The sequence below is a fragment of the Suncus etruscus genome, chromosome 5, assembly GCF_024139225.1.
Source record: "Suncus etruscus isolate mSunEtr1 chromosome 5, mSunEtr1.pri.cur, whole genome shotgun sequence".
NCBI classification, from domain to species: Eukaryota; Metazoa; Chordata; class Mammalia; order Eulipotyphla; family Soricidae; genus Suncus; species Suncus etruscus.
Window position 1 is genome coordinate 27,607,844 of NC_064852.1, and position 17,291 is coordinate 27,625,134.

At 44.2% G+C, this 17,291-nt stretch overlaps 1 protein-coding gene across 6 annotated transcripts in view; it reads right to left on the minus strand.

Moving 5' to 3' along the window:
• Positions 1-11,773: 11,773 nt before the first annotated feature.
• The window catches only part of SLTM (SAFB like transcription modulator), a 68,376-nt gene continuing 62,858 nt past the window's right edge, over positions 11,774-17,291 (minus strand). For all 6 annotated transcript variants that reach the window (XM_049773615.1, XM_049773614.1, XM_049773613.1 and 3 more), the window contains 2 exons: positions 17,121-17,281; positions 11,774-12,837 (listed from right to left, as the gene is read on the minus strand). In XM_049773615.1, the coding sequence (XP_049629572.1) occupies positions 12,729-12,837; positions 17,121-17,281 (270 nt within the window). In that variant the 3' untranslated portion in view covers positions 11,774-12,728. The remainder of the gene's footprint in view (positions 12,838-17,120; positions 17,282-17,291) is intronic.

Sequence of the window (17,291 nt, forward strand, 5' to 3'; positions counted from 1 at the left end):
GGGTAGAGGAATAGAGTTTACCTAACTTGCAGTGGTTAGATCCCTGGCACTTCATGTCCCCTGAGCACTACAAGGTAAAGTCCGCAAACAAAAATAACAACAACAACAAAAACCAGTTAGGGCCAGATAGAGCACAGCGGTAGGGTGTTTGCCTTGCAAATGGACCCAGGACCAATGGTAGTTCGAATCCCAGCATCTCATATGGTCCCCTGTGCTTGCCAGGAGCGATTTCTGAGCACAGAGCCAGGAGAAACCCCTGAACACTGCTGGGTGTGACCAAAAAAAAAAAAAAAAAAAAACAAAGCAAAACATAACAAAAAAAAACGGGCCAGAAGGATAGCATGGAGGTAGGGCGTTTGTCTTGCATGCAGAAGGACCGTGGTTCAAATCCCGCCATCCCATATGGTCCCCCAGCCTGCTGGAAGTGATTTCTGAGCGTAGTAGAGCCAGGAGTAGGTCCTGAGTGCTGCTGGGTGTGACCCAAAAAACAAAAAAAGACCCAAAAAATACGAAGTCCAAAAAAGCTCAGAGATTTGGTTATTCGGAATACTATGAACAAGTTCAAATCTATATTTCTCCCACATTATCATTATATTCTCAGAAACTTCTTTTTGTTGTTACTTTTGTTTTTGGATCATACCCAACCCAGCAGCACTCAGAAGCTACTCCTGGCTTTCCGCTCAGAAATCGCTCCTGGCAGGCTCAGGGGATGATATGGGATGCCGGGATTCGAACCACCGTCCTTCTGCATGCAAGGCAAACGCCCTACCGCTGTGCTATCTCTCCGGTCCCAGGAACTTCTGATTCTATGTAAAGAAATAAAATCAAAAATTAGAAATTAAAATGTCTTAAGTGGCTACATATTTTCTTCATGAATGTTGACCAAGGTTGACAGCAAGCAGTGGATTGATTCCCAGACAACTCGAGTACATATGCTTTTAAATTTTTTCTTTTCAAAAAATAAAATAATTTTTTTCTTTTTATCTTTTTTGTTTTTGGACCATACCCAGTGATGCTCAGGAGATACTCCAAGCTATGCACTTAGAAATTGTTCCTGGTTTGGAGGACCATTTGGGACGCTGAGGGATCGAACTGTGGTCTGTCCTAAGTCAGCCGCGTGCAAGGCAGATGTCCTACCACTGCACCACCTCTCCACCCCAAATTTTTCAATTTATAATCCACTTAGTTAACACTTAAAATTTGGTTTGGTTTTGGTTTTTGGGCCACACCAGGTGCTCCTTGATCTGTTTTCAGAAATCACTCCTGGCAGACTTGGGGACTATCTGGGATGCTGGAGTTATAACCCTGGTTGGCCGCATGGAAGGTAGACACCTTACTCATTGTGCCACCACTCCAGGACTCTAACCCTAAATTTTTCCAATGAAGAAATGCCAGGTTAAAAGTAAAGAGAAAAGGGCCCGGAGAGATAGCACAGCAGCGTTTGCCTTGCAAGCAGCTGATCCAGGACCAAAGGTGGTTGGTTCAAATCCCGGTGTCCCATATGGTCCCCCCGTGCCTGCCAGGAGCTATTTCTGAGCAGACAGCCAGGAGTAACCCCTGAGCACCGCCTGGTGTGGCCCCAAAAAAAAAAAAAAAAAAAAAGTAAAGAGAAAAAGGGGCCGAAGAGATAGCATAGAGGTAAGGCATTTGCCTTTCATGCAGAAGGTCATTGGTTCGAATCCCAGCATTCCATATGGTCCCCGAGCCTGCCAGGAGCGATTTATGAGTGTGGAGCCAGGAGTAACCCCTGAGAGCTGCTGGGTATGACCCAAAAACTAAAATAAATAAATAAATAAATAAATAAACAAACAAATAAATAAATATAAGTAAAGGGAAAATAATAAGGATCTCTTAAGCTCTATCAGTACTATTTAAAATAGTTAAACAAAAATAGTTGAAGACACATACAGATAAATGCACTAGCTGTGGACAATAAAGAAGTAAAGTATGACTGGGAATAAAACTGACTTCAGGGGCCGGTGAGATAGCCTAGAGGTAAGGCATTTTTGACTTCCATGAAGGACAGTGGTTCGAATCCCGGCATCCCAGATGGTCCCCCGTGCTTGCCAGGGGCAATTTCTGAGCGTAGAGCCAGGAGTGACTTCTGAGCACTGCCGGGTGTGACCCAAAAACAAAATAAAACAAAACAAAAAACAAACAAAAAATTGACTTCAGAGACTCAGGATTTGATCTCCAGCACTGAATAATCCCCCTGAACACATAGCTGGAGTAGCCCCAGAACAAAAAGTAATATAAAGTGGAGAAAAATAGGGCCTGGAGAGATAGCACAGTGGCATTTGCCTTGCAAGCAGCCTATCCAGGACCAAAGGTGGTTGGTTCGAATCCCGGTGTCCCATATGGTCCCCCGTGCCTGCCAGGAGCTATTTCTGAGCAGACAGCCAGGAGTAACCCCTGAGCACCACCGGGTGTGGCCCAAAAACCAAAAAAAAAAAAATTAAAAAAAATAAATTATAGATGTATACAGCTTCAGGCAGGTCCACAAAAACACAAGAAGGAAAAGCACTCAAAGATATATGATGGAAATGTGATGGCATAGGACGTGAAGGAGCAGAAAGAAGAGGAACCACCAAAGCCATCTGAATAGGAGACACAGAGCCAGAGACAGTACATGCAGCCAATCCAGGTTCAATCCCTGACACCACACATCTCGCCCAACCACCATACAGAACCAAGAGCAAACCCTGAGCACTGAAGGGTATGGCCCAAAAAACAAAACAAGAAAGATAATGAAAATACAGCCAAACACTGAAAGTATTCCCAAATGTGAATACACTGGACCAGGATAACTGATAATACATCCAGAGCTATTATAACTAAAAAAATATATATTCTAGCCAAAAAAGGAGCCAGAACTTAGTACATCCAATAGGGTGCTTGCCTTGCCCCAGCATCCAAGCCCAATAGGAGTGATTCCTAAGTGCAAAGCCAGGAGTAACCCTTGAGAATCTCCAGGTGTGATCCAAAAACAAAATAGGATCCGAGCAATAGCAGAGCGGTAGGGCGTTTGCCTTGAACTGACGGACTCCGGTTCTATTATCACCATCTCATATGATCCCCTGAGCCTGCCAGGAGCAAGTGACTTCTGAGCACAGAGCCAGGAGTAAACTCTGAGCACCGTAAGGTGTGAGCCAAAACAAAACAAACAAAAAAATAGCAATAACGACAACAAAGACAAACAACTTGAGGCCCTGACGATGGGGGCCAAAGATTTAATATTGGGACTAGAACTTGTATCCGGTATGTAGACACACTTAAGCTCTATCTCCTTCCTTGGTCTAAAAATGGGGTAACTATCAACAGAAATTTATCAATGAAGATGCATAAAGTGATGACGAAGCACTGGGGGGAAACATGCGCTGAAGCCACAGTGAGTTCTGGAACCCACTGACAGCTGCAACGGAAATGCTACCAACACCAAGTGCTACAGTCGGTGGAGGGCCTGGAAAGGCTGCTGCTGCCAGGATATACCAGGCACAGCTCTCTCCAGGAGGGCTTGGAGTACCAGCTGTGAGAAGACTAACTGGCTTGCCCCTTAGCTCTTCTCGTGATCAAAATGAAACCCATGTGGTAGTGTCCATGCGGCACTAATTTTCTGGAGATGCCTGCTCTACATGCTAGCAAAGCAGCCTCAAATTGATAGAATTTGAGTAAAATATTGCTCGTTCTTATCATGTTCAGGATGTTTTATTTATTTATTTATTTTTGGTTTTGGGGCCACACCCAATGGCACTCAGAGATTACTCCTGCCTATGCACTCAGAAATCACTCCTAGCATGGGGGGATCAAATGGGATGCCGGGGATCAAACCCAGGTCCATCCTACCACTGTCCCTTTACCGCAAAGCAAATGCCCTACCGCTGTGCTATTTGCTTCAGCCTCAAGGATGTTTTATTTAGATGGTTTTTTCCCCCATTTTGATGCCAGCTTGGTTTCAGTTTCCTCTTATTTATTTATTTATTTATTTATTTATTTATTTATTTATTTATTTATTTTGGTTTTTGGGTCACACCCGGCAGCGCTCAGGGATTACTCCTGACTCCATGCTCAGAAATCACCCCTGGCAGGCACAGGGGACCATATGGGATGCTGGGATTTGAACCAGTCCTTCAGCATGAAAGGCAAATGCCTTACCTCCATGCTTTCTCTCCGGCCCTTATTTTATTTTTTTTGTGCTTATTGCTCAATACTTACTCTTGGTTCTATCTGTGCTATCACTCCTGGGGGTGCTCCAGGACTCTATGTAGTGCTGGAAATTAAGCCCAACATTGGCTACATGCAAGAAAAGTACCCTACCTGCTGCATTATCTCTCTAGTCCCTAAATTTCAATAACTAGCATTTTGATCTATTTATTTAGTCTCCCAAGCAGACACAGGGGCAGGAGAAACAGAGTAGGAGGGGTGCATCTCCCAGAAATCAGGCCTCAAGCGAACAGGCTGTGCTTCTCCACCATCTCAGTTGCCACAGTGATGCCTGAACTAATCTATGCCTTGCACCCTCTTAGTCTGTGAGCCCCAGAAGTCTCATTTGATAACATTAGATTGAAAAACAGATACATGAATTATTATTCATTTCTTCCTTACAGGTTTGTAAAATCGTATTTTTACTGATTCATGGGTTTAAAGACCAAGATTCAGTGGTGTATAGAGGTTAAAAAAAAACATACCTATATATAGCAATTACATAATTGCATTATATACCATTATGCACATATGATAGGTAAGGTATGAGTAACTTCAGCATTTTCACTCCTATCTTCTTCTTAGAGAAATAAAAGCATGTACACAGGGGCTGGAGTGATATACAGTGGGGAGGGCATTTGTCTTAACTGCAGTCAACTGTTCCCCAGTGTCCCATGTGGTTCCTCAAAGTCCACCAAAGGTAATCTCTAAGCACAGAGTCAGGAGTAAGCACTGAGCACTGCTGGCTGTGGTGTGGCCCAAAAATAAAAAACTATGTACACAGACATATACTTAGAACTTTATATTTTATTCATAATATTCTCAAACAGCTATCAACCCCAAAATTTGGGGGGGTGTCACCCGGTAGCGCTCAGGGGCTACTACTCCTGGCTCTATGCTCAGAAATTGCCCCCGGCAGGCTCAGGGGACCATATGGGATGCCTAGATTCGAACCACCGTCCTTCTGCATGCAAGGCATATGCCCTACCATTGTGCTATCTCTCCGGGCCCTCCACATTCTTATCCAAAGGTGAATGCATAGAAAGTTGTGGAAATGTCCGTACAATGTAACACTATTTAAGAACAAAAAAGAACTTATACACAAAGCAAAGTGATTTAATATTAAAAAATTTAAAAACATTACACTGGGGCTGGAGAGATAGCATGGAGGTAAGGTGTGACCCCCTCCAAAAAAATAAAAATAAAAACACTACACTAAATGAGTCAGATACAAAACTACTGTATCATTATTTACACAAACCTCTAGAAAATAAGCCCTTTTTGCTAGGAGTCAGGTTACCTGAGGACAGATGTAAACATCAAATGTCCAAGAGTACAAGGAATACTTTCTCTAATGGAAATACTCTGTATCTTGGATGTGGTAGTGGTTTCATAATTACATTTGTCAATACATTTAAACTGTACACTTAAGATGTGGCACAGTATCATTTAAAAGTTTGATTTTTTATTTTATTTTATTTTTTGGTTTTTGGGTCACACCTGGCAGTGCTCAGGGGTTACTCCTGGCTGTCTGCTCAGAAATAGCTCCTGGCAGGCACGGGGGATCATATGGGACACCGGGATTCGAACCAACCACCCTAGGTACATGGATCGGCTGATTGCAAGGCAAACGCCGCTGTGCCATCTCTCCGGGCCCAAAGTTTGATTATTTTAATGTAACTTTTTTTCTTATTTTGGGGCAACTCTCAGAGGTGCTCAGGACTTACCCCTGGCTCTGGTCTCAGGGATCACTCCTGGAAGGGTTCATAGGACCATAAAGGGTACTACAAATTGAACCTGCAGGCAAAGGAAGCACTTTACTCACTGTCCTATCTTTCCAGCTTCACATTAAAAAACAAAACAAAACAAAAAACTTTTTTGGCTTTTTGGGACACATCTAGTAATGTTCGGGGCTTACTCTCTCTGGCTCTGTGTTCAGGGATCACAACTGGCAATGTTTGAGATACCATGTTGTGGTATGGCTCAAGACTGAACCCAGTTGGTCATACATATGCAAGACCATTGCCCTACCTGCTATGCTATGTCTCTGGCCCCTAAAGTTTTCCTTGTCTTAAAAGATCAGAGCACATGACATGACTCTAGGACAAGAGATATAAACAGAGTATGTTCTATATTCCACAGACATTCTCCCACTTCAGTCCTAGAACAGGTCAGGCGAGTCCCACACAGCACCCTACACAGACCATGTCTGTAACCACACTCCTAGGATAAGGCAATGCAAGCTCCAGACTACACTCTGCACAGACCAAGTGTGCAGTGTAGACTGGCCAGCTTTGCAGGCCTTCACATCCATCTCCTCAAACTGGGGTCCCTAGAGAAGTTCCATGGATCATCTTGAACACACTATAACTACTAAGCGATTTCAAACACTTTTGCTAAGCCTGCTGGCATAGCCAAGTAGGAAGCAAAATACATCCTTTTAGGGCTTGGGACAGAGAGAACAGAACTTGCCAGGTAAACTCATGCCTAAAGTCGACAAGTAATCTCAGGGAGCACCAGCCACTGACAAGATAAGCAGAGCACTCTGTCCCTTTTCTCAAGCCAGCAGAGATAGTATAGTCTTTTATGTGCCTGACCTGGGTTTCATCTCCAGCACTGCATACGGTCACCCAAACCCTACAAGGAGAAATCCTGATCACAGAGAGAGGAGTAAGCACCGTAGAACTGGCACAAAAACTAACAATAAACAAAAGTTAAAATGTTCTCATCTCTTACTAGACAGTGTACCCAGGGGTGCCAGAGGACAGCACTAGGTCATCATCAAGTCCCTCAAATCAGTCTTCACCACCTATCACTATCATTCTTATGAAACGGTGTATTTATCACACCAAAGTAATTTCTAGACAAAGTTTATAATCCCAATTGATTTGGGGGGTGTTTGGGTCACTCCTGGCAGCGCTCAGGGGTTACTCTTGGCTCTACACTCAGAAATTATTCCTGGCAGGCTCGGGGAACCATATGGGATGCCAGGACTCTAACCACCGTCCTTCTGCATGAAAGGCAAACGCCCCTACCTCCATGCTATCTCTCCAGACCCAATCGATTTTTTCCAATTGATTTTTGCCCCTTAGCCCGTACTGTAAAAATTTTCATTCCTGCACACCATTATTTATTCACAAATACTAATTGAATGGCTACTATGTGCCAAGTGCCAGGATATGGCAGAGGGGATGGGGGCAAAAAGAAACATAAAAACCAATCTGCAAAACCAGCTTCTCTGCTTCCTAAACATGACTGATGACAAACACAAATATGTCCACTGAGAAGGAGGGGTCACTGCCAGGGCATGCCTAAGCTTTTTGGGGGGCTCAGCCCACCATATGTATCCTCAGATTTTCCTGGTGGGTAGAACTAATTTAACCCCCATGGGGTTCCTCAAAAGGCCCGCTGTGGATGCCTTTTTCCCCTGCGTAGATGGTTGAGGAATTTCCAAAGAGACGCCTGGCAATACATTTTCAGCCACTATTTGACTATCTCTCCTTTGTATATATCAGGCAAAATAATAGCCTCTATCATGGCTCAGAAATTCCAGCACCAAAGTTTATTTGAGAACCCCTTTTTCTGGATATAGTCAGCCCTAAAAGCAAAGACATTTTTCTCTCCTTTTCAAGTATGTCCTTTGCAGCTGCAGTTTCTGGTAATCAAGGGCATAACCAGAATACAGATTTTGACTTTTGACCCTCCTTTAGAAATAGGGAAGCTCATTCTTGGGGATTTGGTACCTCCCTTCATTTAACAATAGAGTCCAGCCTAGAAAGACCAAGTTTCTAGATATTTCCTATTTTCTCCTAATCCTGATTTTGCATTTAAAGCAAGCTTGCTAAGTTACCTTGAGCTGTGACCTCTTGTAACTTAGAATTTTTATAGTCACACCCATAGTTTAGGTATTGTTATTGTTGTACTAGGCTTTGTGATTACAATTATTCTTCACCTGTGGCTAATTTTACCCCTATAAATCCCCCTGCTCAAAAATTAAACTTGTCGCACTCCTGCCAGAAACGTGTTGACCCCACATTCTCTGTATGGTTTCATTTATTTCATATTTCATATTTCTCAGTACACCGGTTCGAGCAACCCACTCTCCCTGAAGTGGATTCACCGAAATCACACTGGCACTGTAAGACAGAAGCCGCTTGCAGCAGGTCACCAAGATTCCAAGGTCAAGGAGGGCATGAGTGAAGATGAACTTGCTAACGAAGACCGGAAATGAGAGTCTCAGAGACCTGGGGGTAGGAGGTCCATATCACTCTGGATGCCAAGAGTAGCCTATATAGAACTTGTGAACGGTGTCCTTTTGTAGGAGGGAGGAAAGAGTGGGACCACAGAGTCTTACTTCTTTTGGGGGAGGGGTTGAGTTGGGGCCACACCCAACAATGTTCCGGACTCTTGGCTCTACACTCAAAAATCAAAACTGGTAGGCTTGGGAATCTGTCTGTCTGTGGAACTTGGGTTGGCTGTTAGCAAGGCAAGTGTTAGTCCCACCGTATTATCCTCTCTGGATCAGATTTCTTTTTGTTTAGATTTCTCTTTTTTTGGGGGGAGGCCAGACCTGGCAGTGCTCATTTACCTTTAGCACTACACTCAAATTACTCCTGACAGACTTGGGAGATGATAATGGGAATCGGGGATTGAACTCAGTTGTGTATTGGCTCCAGCCCAGAGTCTCATTTCTTCACAGTAGGTCTAAATCTGAGAAATGACTGGACAGTCCATGTTACCTGTAGTGTGAGAACAAAACCACTGCCAAGACTTAGCTCAGTAGAGCCAGCAGTAACCCCTGAGTGCTGCCGGGTGTGACCCAAAAACAAAAAGACAAACCAAACAAAAAAAGAGGCTATGAATGTTTTTTGGGGGAGTAGTTAAAAAAAAACTTAGCTCAGGAGCCAGTGATGGTACAAGCAGTAGGGCGTTTGCCTTGCACACGCTATCCTAGGACGGACCAAGGTTTGAACCCCCGTGTTCCATACGGTCCCCCAAGCCAGGAGTGATTTTTGACTGTATAGCCAGGAGTAATCCCTGAGCATCACCAGTGTGGCCCAAAAAACAAAAACAAAAAAAAATAAGCGTCACCAGGTGTGCTCCCCTTCCCCCAAAAAAAGACATAGCTCAGCGCTGGTGATCATGTGCAGCAGATAGCGCCTGCCTTGCACCACTCCATCCCAGCACCACCACAAATCAGGAAAACCACCACCCCCAGCCCAGCACCCACATTCGATTCCTTGTGGTAAGCAGACTTCACCCTACAAATGAAAAAAAATGGAACGTATAATAGTGACCAAGTCACAGTTACTTCACTACAATCAACCTTGAGACTTCAATTGTACCATGCACAGGTTCAGGAGCAGTACAAAAAGCAACAGTTCTTCCAAAGGGACAAAGACCAGAGTACATGGGGGGCAGGAAGGTCTGGGGAGAGTGGAGCTGCACAGCAATAAAGCTGTGCTATGCCTTGGGCTACTGATTTCTCTCTCTCCAGGGGCAAAGCAGAAAATCCCACATGCTTGTCTGAATCAACAGGTAACCTCAGAGAGCTACCTCACTCACTCCCTTCTTCCACTCTGGGTTTTCTTCAGTGCTGCCAGACACCATGGAATCCCATTCTACCATTTTACCATGGAATTCCATCCCTGCCCATCTGCCATTAAGGCTAAATTTATTCTAAAAATCAGGACCGCTTGCATTAACTCATCACTGATTTACATGAAGGAATTTGGGAAGCTTTAAAACAGAACTAAGGAAATTTATTTTGTCTATGAATATTTAGGTACTTTATTTTGGCGAGTTGTCAGGGCTTACTCCTACCTGTGTTCAGGGATCAATTGTCATAGGGTGTAGGGATCAAACCCAGGTCAGGTGTGTGCAAGGTATTTGCCCTATCGCTATACTAGCTCTACAATCCCCCCATTTGGCTATTTTATAGTATCATTTGCCATTAATAACAAAGTTATCAATGTAAAAATTAGCCTGCTAGGGCCCGGAGAGATAGCACAGTGGCGTTTGCCTTGCAAGCAGCCAATCCAGGACCAAAGGTGGTTGGTTCGAATCCCGGTGTCCCATATGGTCCCCCGTGCCTGCCAGGAGCTATTTCTGAGCAGACAGCCAGGAGTAACCCCTGAGCACCGCTGGGTGTGACCCAAAAAAAAAAAAAAAAAAAAAAAAAATTAGCCTGCTAGGGGAAGCCAAAGCAATAGTAAACACTGCTAGGAGAGATTCTTGAATGCAGAGCCAGGAGTAACCACTGAGAATGAACAGGGGTACCCGAACAGGTGTACCCCCCCCCCCAAAAAAAAACCTGCTGGGACCAAAGCAATAATTCAGGGGAGCTGCCTTGTATAAGGCCAAACTAAATTCAATCCCTAGCACAACATATAATCCCCTAGGCACCCAGGAATGATTCTTGAGTGTAGGGCTTGGAGTAAGTCCTGAGCATTACTGAGTATGGCTCCAAAACACACACACACACTGGGTATGGCTCCAACACACACATAAAACACACACACACACACACACACACACAAATAAATAAATAAATAACACATCTGGCTGCAATGCTACATTCAGTCACCTAAGTTTACATTGTGGTAGCCTTAGCACGACCAAGTGATTTTGAAGACATGCCCATCCCTGCTGTGTAAAAGGTGATCTTCAGGAGCTACAGACTAAAGGGGTGCAAGTGGGAGGCCCAAGTTTAAAGTTTGATCCCAAGTAACATACAATAACACACAGCTATAGGAGTAATATGTTGGGTGGGGGTCCCTTAAATCCCAAAATAAAAAGAAAAAAGAAACTAGTCTGGAGCAGGAGTTGCTGAGGGGTGGGTGGGGGAAGAGTGGAGACAGAAAAAGAGACACACAGAGAGAAGGGGAACGGAGGGGGTGAGAGAGAGAGAGAGAGAGAGAGAGAGAGAGAGAGAGAGACGAGGGGAGAGAGAGAGAGAGAGAGAGAGAGAGGAGAGAGAGAGAGGAGAGAGAGAGAGAGAGAGAGAGGAGAGAGATGAGACGAGAGGAGACGAGAGAGAGAGAGGAGAGAGAGAGAGAGAGATAGAGAGAGAGAGAGAGAGAGAGAGAGAGAGAGAACACTGCCTGCCAGAACTGCAGTTTTTATTGAGTACCGAGTAGGGGAATAAGGGCTTGTGTGAGGTTGGAGCAACAGTACAGTGTGTAGGATGCTTGTCTTGCATGCAGCTGACCCAGGTTCAATCTCCGGCACTCCATATGGCATTCCTAAGCACAGAGCCAGGAGTGACACCTGGGCATCAATGGGCGTGACCCCAAAACAAACAAAAAGTAATAAAAGATGATATTCAGAATTTACTTGCAAGGGATCCCTAGAAAAGATGCCTCAAAAGAAAAGGCAGTAGGTAAGATCAGTCTCCAACACTTCAACAAAAGCACATGGCCTTGCTGTCCAGAGCAGGTGCCCAATCCTTTCAAACAAGGAGCAAGGTTCAAGATCTGCCCCTTTTCTAATCGCTCAGCCCCAACGTAGGGACTTCGCTCTGAAGACTGCAGGAGGGTGAAGACCTTACAAACTGGAAACAAGACACACACACTTCCAAGTGTGGATTTTTATTTTCACAAAGAGACAACAATGCCTTCCCACATACAAGTATTTACAAAACCCAACTGATTCACCAATTTAGAACCTGGGTTTTTTCCCACTTCTCAACATAGTTGGGAACATGGAAACATTAAGACCCACACAATTCCCAGAGTTGGAATTTTCCCATCACACAGTACAGATGACCCAAAAGTGCACTTACCTGCACAACTCAGTTTAAGGGTCTCCGTGCGCAAACCTCCTGGCCAAGGTTTCATTCATCTATTTGACTTCATACCATGCAGATTTAAACAAGTGTGATGCTACTACACTGAACATCGGTTTCGTTTACAATTAAAAAGGTTTCCAACGCTTCGGCAACTATACAGAATATGAAGGTTTATTTAAAAAAAAGTACATTTTTTTAAAACCTGGATACACAGGTGCACTTAATGTGTAACAGTACCTTCTGCAAAAATAGGTTACATAGTACTCAGAAACGCAAGGAACAATCTTATTCTCTAGAAATTAAGACAGGAAACCTTGTAAGCTGAGGCAGCCTTCAAAATGGAGACTGGCAACCATGGTGAGAAAAATCCCAGGGTCAGATATTACAAAGCTAATGCTGCAAATGAACTACCACCACACAGCTGAAAACTATTCTTCATATTCACACAGCATTAAACAAAATGGTTTTGATTCCAATCATTTCAAATGTGTCTCTGAGTGCAAGAAAAAAAGGTCGAATGATACATAAAACTATTAAAAGTTACAACAGAACTATTTAAACGTCTTCTCCAAAACTGAGAAAAGCAATCATGTTAAATTAAAAACAAAAAAAGAACAACAAAAAAAAAATAGCCTGACAGACTTCTCAAGCAAGCCAGAGGTCCTCTTTGTAAGTCGTCAAGTAAAGTTTACAGAAGATTCCAATAAATTAACTTGAAACCATGGCAAAGAGCTGCTTCTCAGAATCGTCGTGGAGGTCCACCTTTAAATGTCTTAAATCCGGAGCCACTTCCTCTAGGCATGGAATTGCCACCAATTTGTACAATTCTATTAATGGGAGATGCATTGCTGAGAAAAAAATTTAAAAGAAAACCAAGTTAGAGAAAAAAAAGAACATTGCAGCCATCATCTTCCAAGCATTTATTGTTTCATGCTTTTCCTACTGCAAAGCAGGAGCCACTGCTTCCCATCACTGTACCAGTACTCAGGAAGAACTTGAGATAAATTATGCCATTCAAGAACTATTCCTGGGGCCACAGAGATATGCGTTTGCCATGCAGCTGACCCAGAAGGAAATCGAACCGGTTCAATTTCTGAGTGCAGAGCCAGGAGTGACACCCGAGCACCGCTGGGTGTGGCCCCAAAGCTAATTAATCAATCAATAAAATAAATAAAGTTTAAAAAGAAATTTAGGGGCCGGAGAGATAGCATGGAGGTAAGGCGTTTGCCTTTCATGCAGGAGGTCATCGGTTTGAATCCCGGCATCCCATATGGTCCCCCGTGCCTGCCAGGAACAATTTCTGAGCCTGGAGCCAGGAATAATCCCTGAGCACTGCCGGGTGTGACCCAAAAACCACAAAAAAAAAAAAAAAAAAAGAAATTTAAAAAAACAAAAGAACTATTCCTGAATTTTCATACTTGCAGGAAGTGGGTGTAGGGATGGGGGTGGAGGACAGTGCTTAGGGTTTACTTCTTTTTTTTTTTTTTTTTTGGTTTTTTTTTGGTTTTTGGGCCACACCCGGTGACGCTCAGGGGTTACTCCTAGCCATGCGCTCAGAAGTCACTCCTGGCTTGGGGGACCATATGGGACGCCGGGGGATCGAACCACGGTCCGTCCTAGGCTAGCGCAGGCAAGGCAGGCACCTTACCTCTAGCGCCACCGCCCGGCCCCAGGGTTTACTTCTTAAGGAATCACACCTGGTGAGGAATGGGGGAACCTTATGTGGTACCGGGCATTGGGCACAGGTAGGTGGTATGCAAGATAAGCAAGCACCTTCCTCATTGTACTATCAACCCAGGACTTTCCTACATGTAAATACAACGAAGTAGGTACTAATGAGTAATGCAGGGGAAAAGATTCAGCAAAAAACATTATAATAAGCCCAAGCAATAATATGGCTTTTAAATAAAATAAAATCAGGATCTGGAAAACCTATTTGAAAGCCAGGTTGAGTCGTTTAGCTCCTAAGACCCTGAGAAGATGCTTATGGTTTTGGAGCAAGTAAATAGTAGCACAAGACAGTTACTGCAGCAAAATGTATTTGTAAACAGTATGGGGACAGGGCTGTGGCTTAGTGTACAGCACTTGACTTGCATGTATAAGACGGTAAGTTCAATCCCTAGAATTGCAAAAGCACAAATGAAAATGTCTAGTAGCATGAGTGATGGAACTGTGAAAGAGCAGACAAGAGCAAACCAAGGGGGAGGCACAGTGGACAAATACACTAAAACCAACTGAGCTACTAGCAAAATATAGTGTGTGAAGCTCACCACTTGAAGGGGAAAAGTTGTTTTACTTTAATCAAGAAAAGGCAAGGCTGAAACAATTGCACAGTGAATAGAAGCTTTGCCTTCCATGTGCAATCATATGGTCCCCAGAGTTCTGCCAGGAGTGATACCTGAGCACAGAACCAGAAGTAAACCCAGAGAACTATGTGGCCCCAAAACAAAACAAACACAAATAAATTACATACAAATATAAACATTTTATACACGTTTAGTTTTTTCAATTCTCAAAATCTGAAAAATAAAAGACAGCGAGCAAGACGGTGCCAACAGGAAAGTAATGCTCCTTTATCTACCAGATTCTGACCTAGCATGTTCTGGGTAACCTAGTAAACTAGACAATGTGAACTAAATTAGAAAGTGCCTCCTCCCCACCCCTCTGTACTTCTGGAAGCCCTGACAGCCAAACAGGTCCCGCAGTCACTGTCAAGTCAGCTCATTGGCCCAGCTCCAAAGATTCTGGAATTCCTGGAGCATGTAGATGCATGCATATGTGGCTACGTGACACCCTCCAAAATTTTTCATTGTGGACATTTCTGAAAGAATGCACCAAACTAGATGTTAAAGTATATCATAGAAGCTACCTAAGGTCAACAGAATCAATAACACTGATTGTTCAACTAGCAACAGTTTTGTAAATCTTTTTTTTTTTTGGGGGGGGGGGCACACCCGGCGGTGCACAGGGGTTACTCCTGGCTGTCTGCTCAGAAATAGCTCCTGGCAGGCACGGGGGACCATATGGGTCACCGGGATTCGAACCAACCACCTTTGGTCCTGGATCGGCTGCTTGCAAGGCAAACGCCGCTGTGCTATCTCTCCGGGCCCAGTTTCGTAAATCTTAATGACTTAATGATTCCATTGTGAGATAAAACAATTTTCACAAATTTTCTTTTATTGAAGTTTCATTTTATTTTTTATTTCTTTTTTGGTTTTTGGGTCACACCCAGCAACGCTCAGAAGTTACTCCTGGCTCTACACTCAGAAATCGCTCCTGGAAGGCTCGGGGGACCATATGAGATGCCGGGATTTGAATCACCGTCCTTCTGCATGGAAGGCAAACGTCTTACTTCCATGTTATCTCTCCAGTCCTGAAGTTTTATTTTTTCAATAATTCCATAACCATTTAATTGTAACAAGTTACAATAAATCCTTTTGTGCCTTCCCAGGGAGTGGGTCTGGATGGGAAACTGGGGAAAAGGGGGTAGGAAATGTTACACTGGAGATAGGATTAATACTGGAATCTGGAATGCAGGAAACAACTATATTGTGAGCAACTTTGTAAACCACAGTGTTTAAATAAAGGAATTAAAAAAATTTTTTTTTAAGTTTTGAAAGTTGCCGGAGTGTGGTTCCCATGGTTGGAGCCTTCCTGTGGAAGGCAGCAGTACAGCTCCTGATTGTGCTCAGTGGACCCGTGGCACTTCCCAGTCCCACCATGCCGCAGCCAGAAATTGTCACCCCACTCCATGTTCCTCAACCCTCATCCTGCTTGGTGCTTCTTGGCTTAGAGATTTCAAGTTAATAGGGAGAAATAGCTGAGCAGACCCAGGGCTGTTACTAGTTGCAATTTAATCACTCAGAAACTATAATGAGCAGAAGGAATATACTTTCTACCAATGAGTCACATTCTTTGCTTTCTTTCTTTTTTTTTTTTTTTTTTTTGGTTTTTGGGCCACACCCGGCGGTGCTCAGGGGTTACTCCTGGCAGGCATGGGAAACCATATGGGACACCGGGATTCGAACCAACCACCTTTGGTCCTGAATCAGCTGCTTGCAAGGCAAACACTGCTGTGCTATCTCTCTGGGCCCACATTCTTTGCTTTCTATACTGAGTTGTTTGTTTTGTTATGGGCCACAATCAGAAGCACTCCTGGCTCTTCTCTCAAAATGACTCCTGGTGAGGCTGGAGAGATAGCACAGTGGTAGGGCATTTGCCTTATATGCAGCCGACCCAGGAGGAACCCGGTTCGATTCCTGGCATGCCATATGGTCCCCCAGCCTGCTAGGGGCAATTTCTGAATGCAGAAACCAGGAGTGACCCCTGAGTGCTATCAATAAATAGATATGGTTTTAAAAAAAAAAAAAAACAGAGGGGCCGGAGAGGTAGCATGGAGGTAGGGCTGTTTGCCTTTCATGCACGAGGACGGTGGTTCGAATCCCGGCATCCCATATGGTCCCCTGTGCCTGCCAGGGGCGATTTCTGAGCATAGAGCCATGAGTAACCCCTGAGCATTGCCTGGTGTGACCCAAAAACCAAAAAAAAAAAAAAAAAAAAAAAAACCCAGAAACTACTCCTGGCAGGCAGGGTGTGGGGTGTGGATGGGGTTTGAGGGACAATGTTGGATGCCAGGGGTTGAACCTGGTCAACGGTCAACTGTGTGCAAGACTATTGTTCCAGTCCCTTTATTATTGACTTTTAAAAAGAGAACGGTTGTGTGCTGGTATAAAAAATGATTTGGTGGGCCTGGAGAGATAGCACAGCGGCGTTTGCCTTGCAAGCAGCCGATCCAGGACCTAAGGCAGTTGGTTCGAATCCCAGTGTCCCATATGATCCCCTGTGCCTGCCAGGAGCTATTTCTGAGCAGACAGCCAGGAGTAACCCCTGAGCATTGCCGGGTGTGGCCCAAAAACCAAAAAAAAAAAAAAAAAAAAGATTTGGTGATGGTACTAGTGCTTAAAAATGATCTCATAAATGCTAGGGACACCAGGGGTCACACCATTGCAAACAAGACTTCAGATTTTTCTGAGGGGAGTCACACCTGGTGATGCTCAAATATATGCAAGGACTAAACAGATATCAGTCACTGCCTGTAAGCCCTGCTGAGAAGCCTTAAGTGATGACTCACCTTCCATGCTGGGTCATCATGCCTGCCCCTGTCCGGCCATCACCCATCCGCCGAGTGTCATGGTAGCTAGGTCCCTGTGAGGGTGGCCCATGCCATTCTTTCCTTGGTCCACTCGTGTCCCGACCATGGCGCTCAACCACATGGCGTTCTTCAGGATAGTGCTGAAGAAAG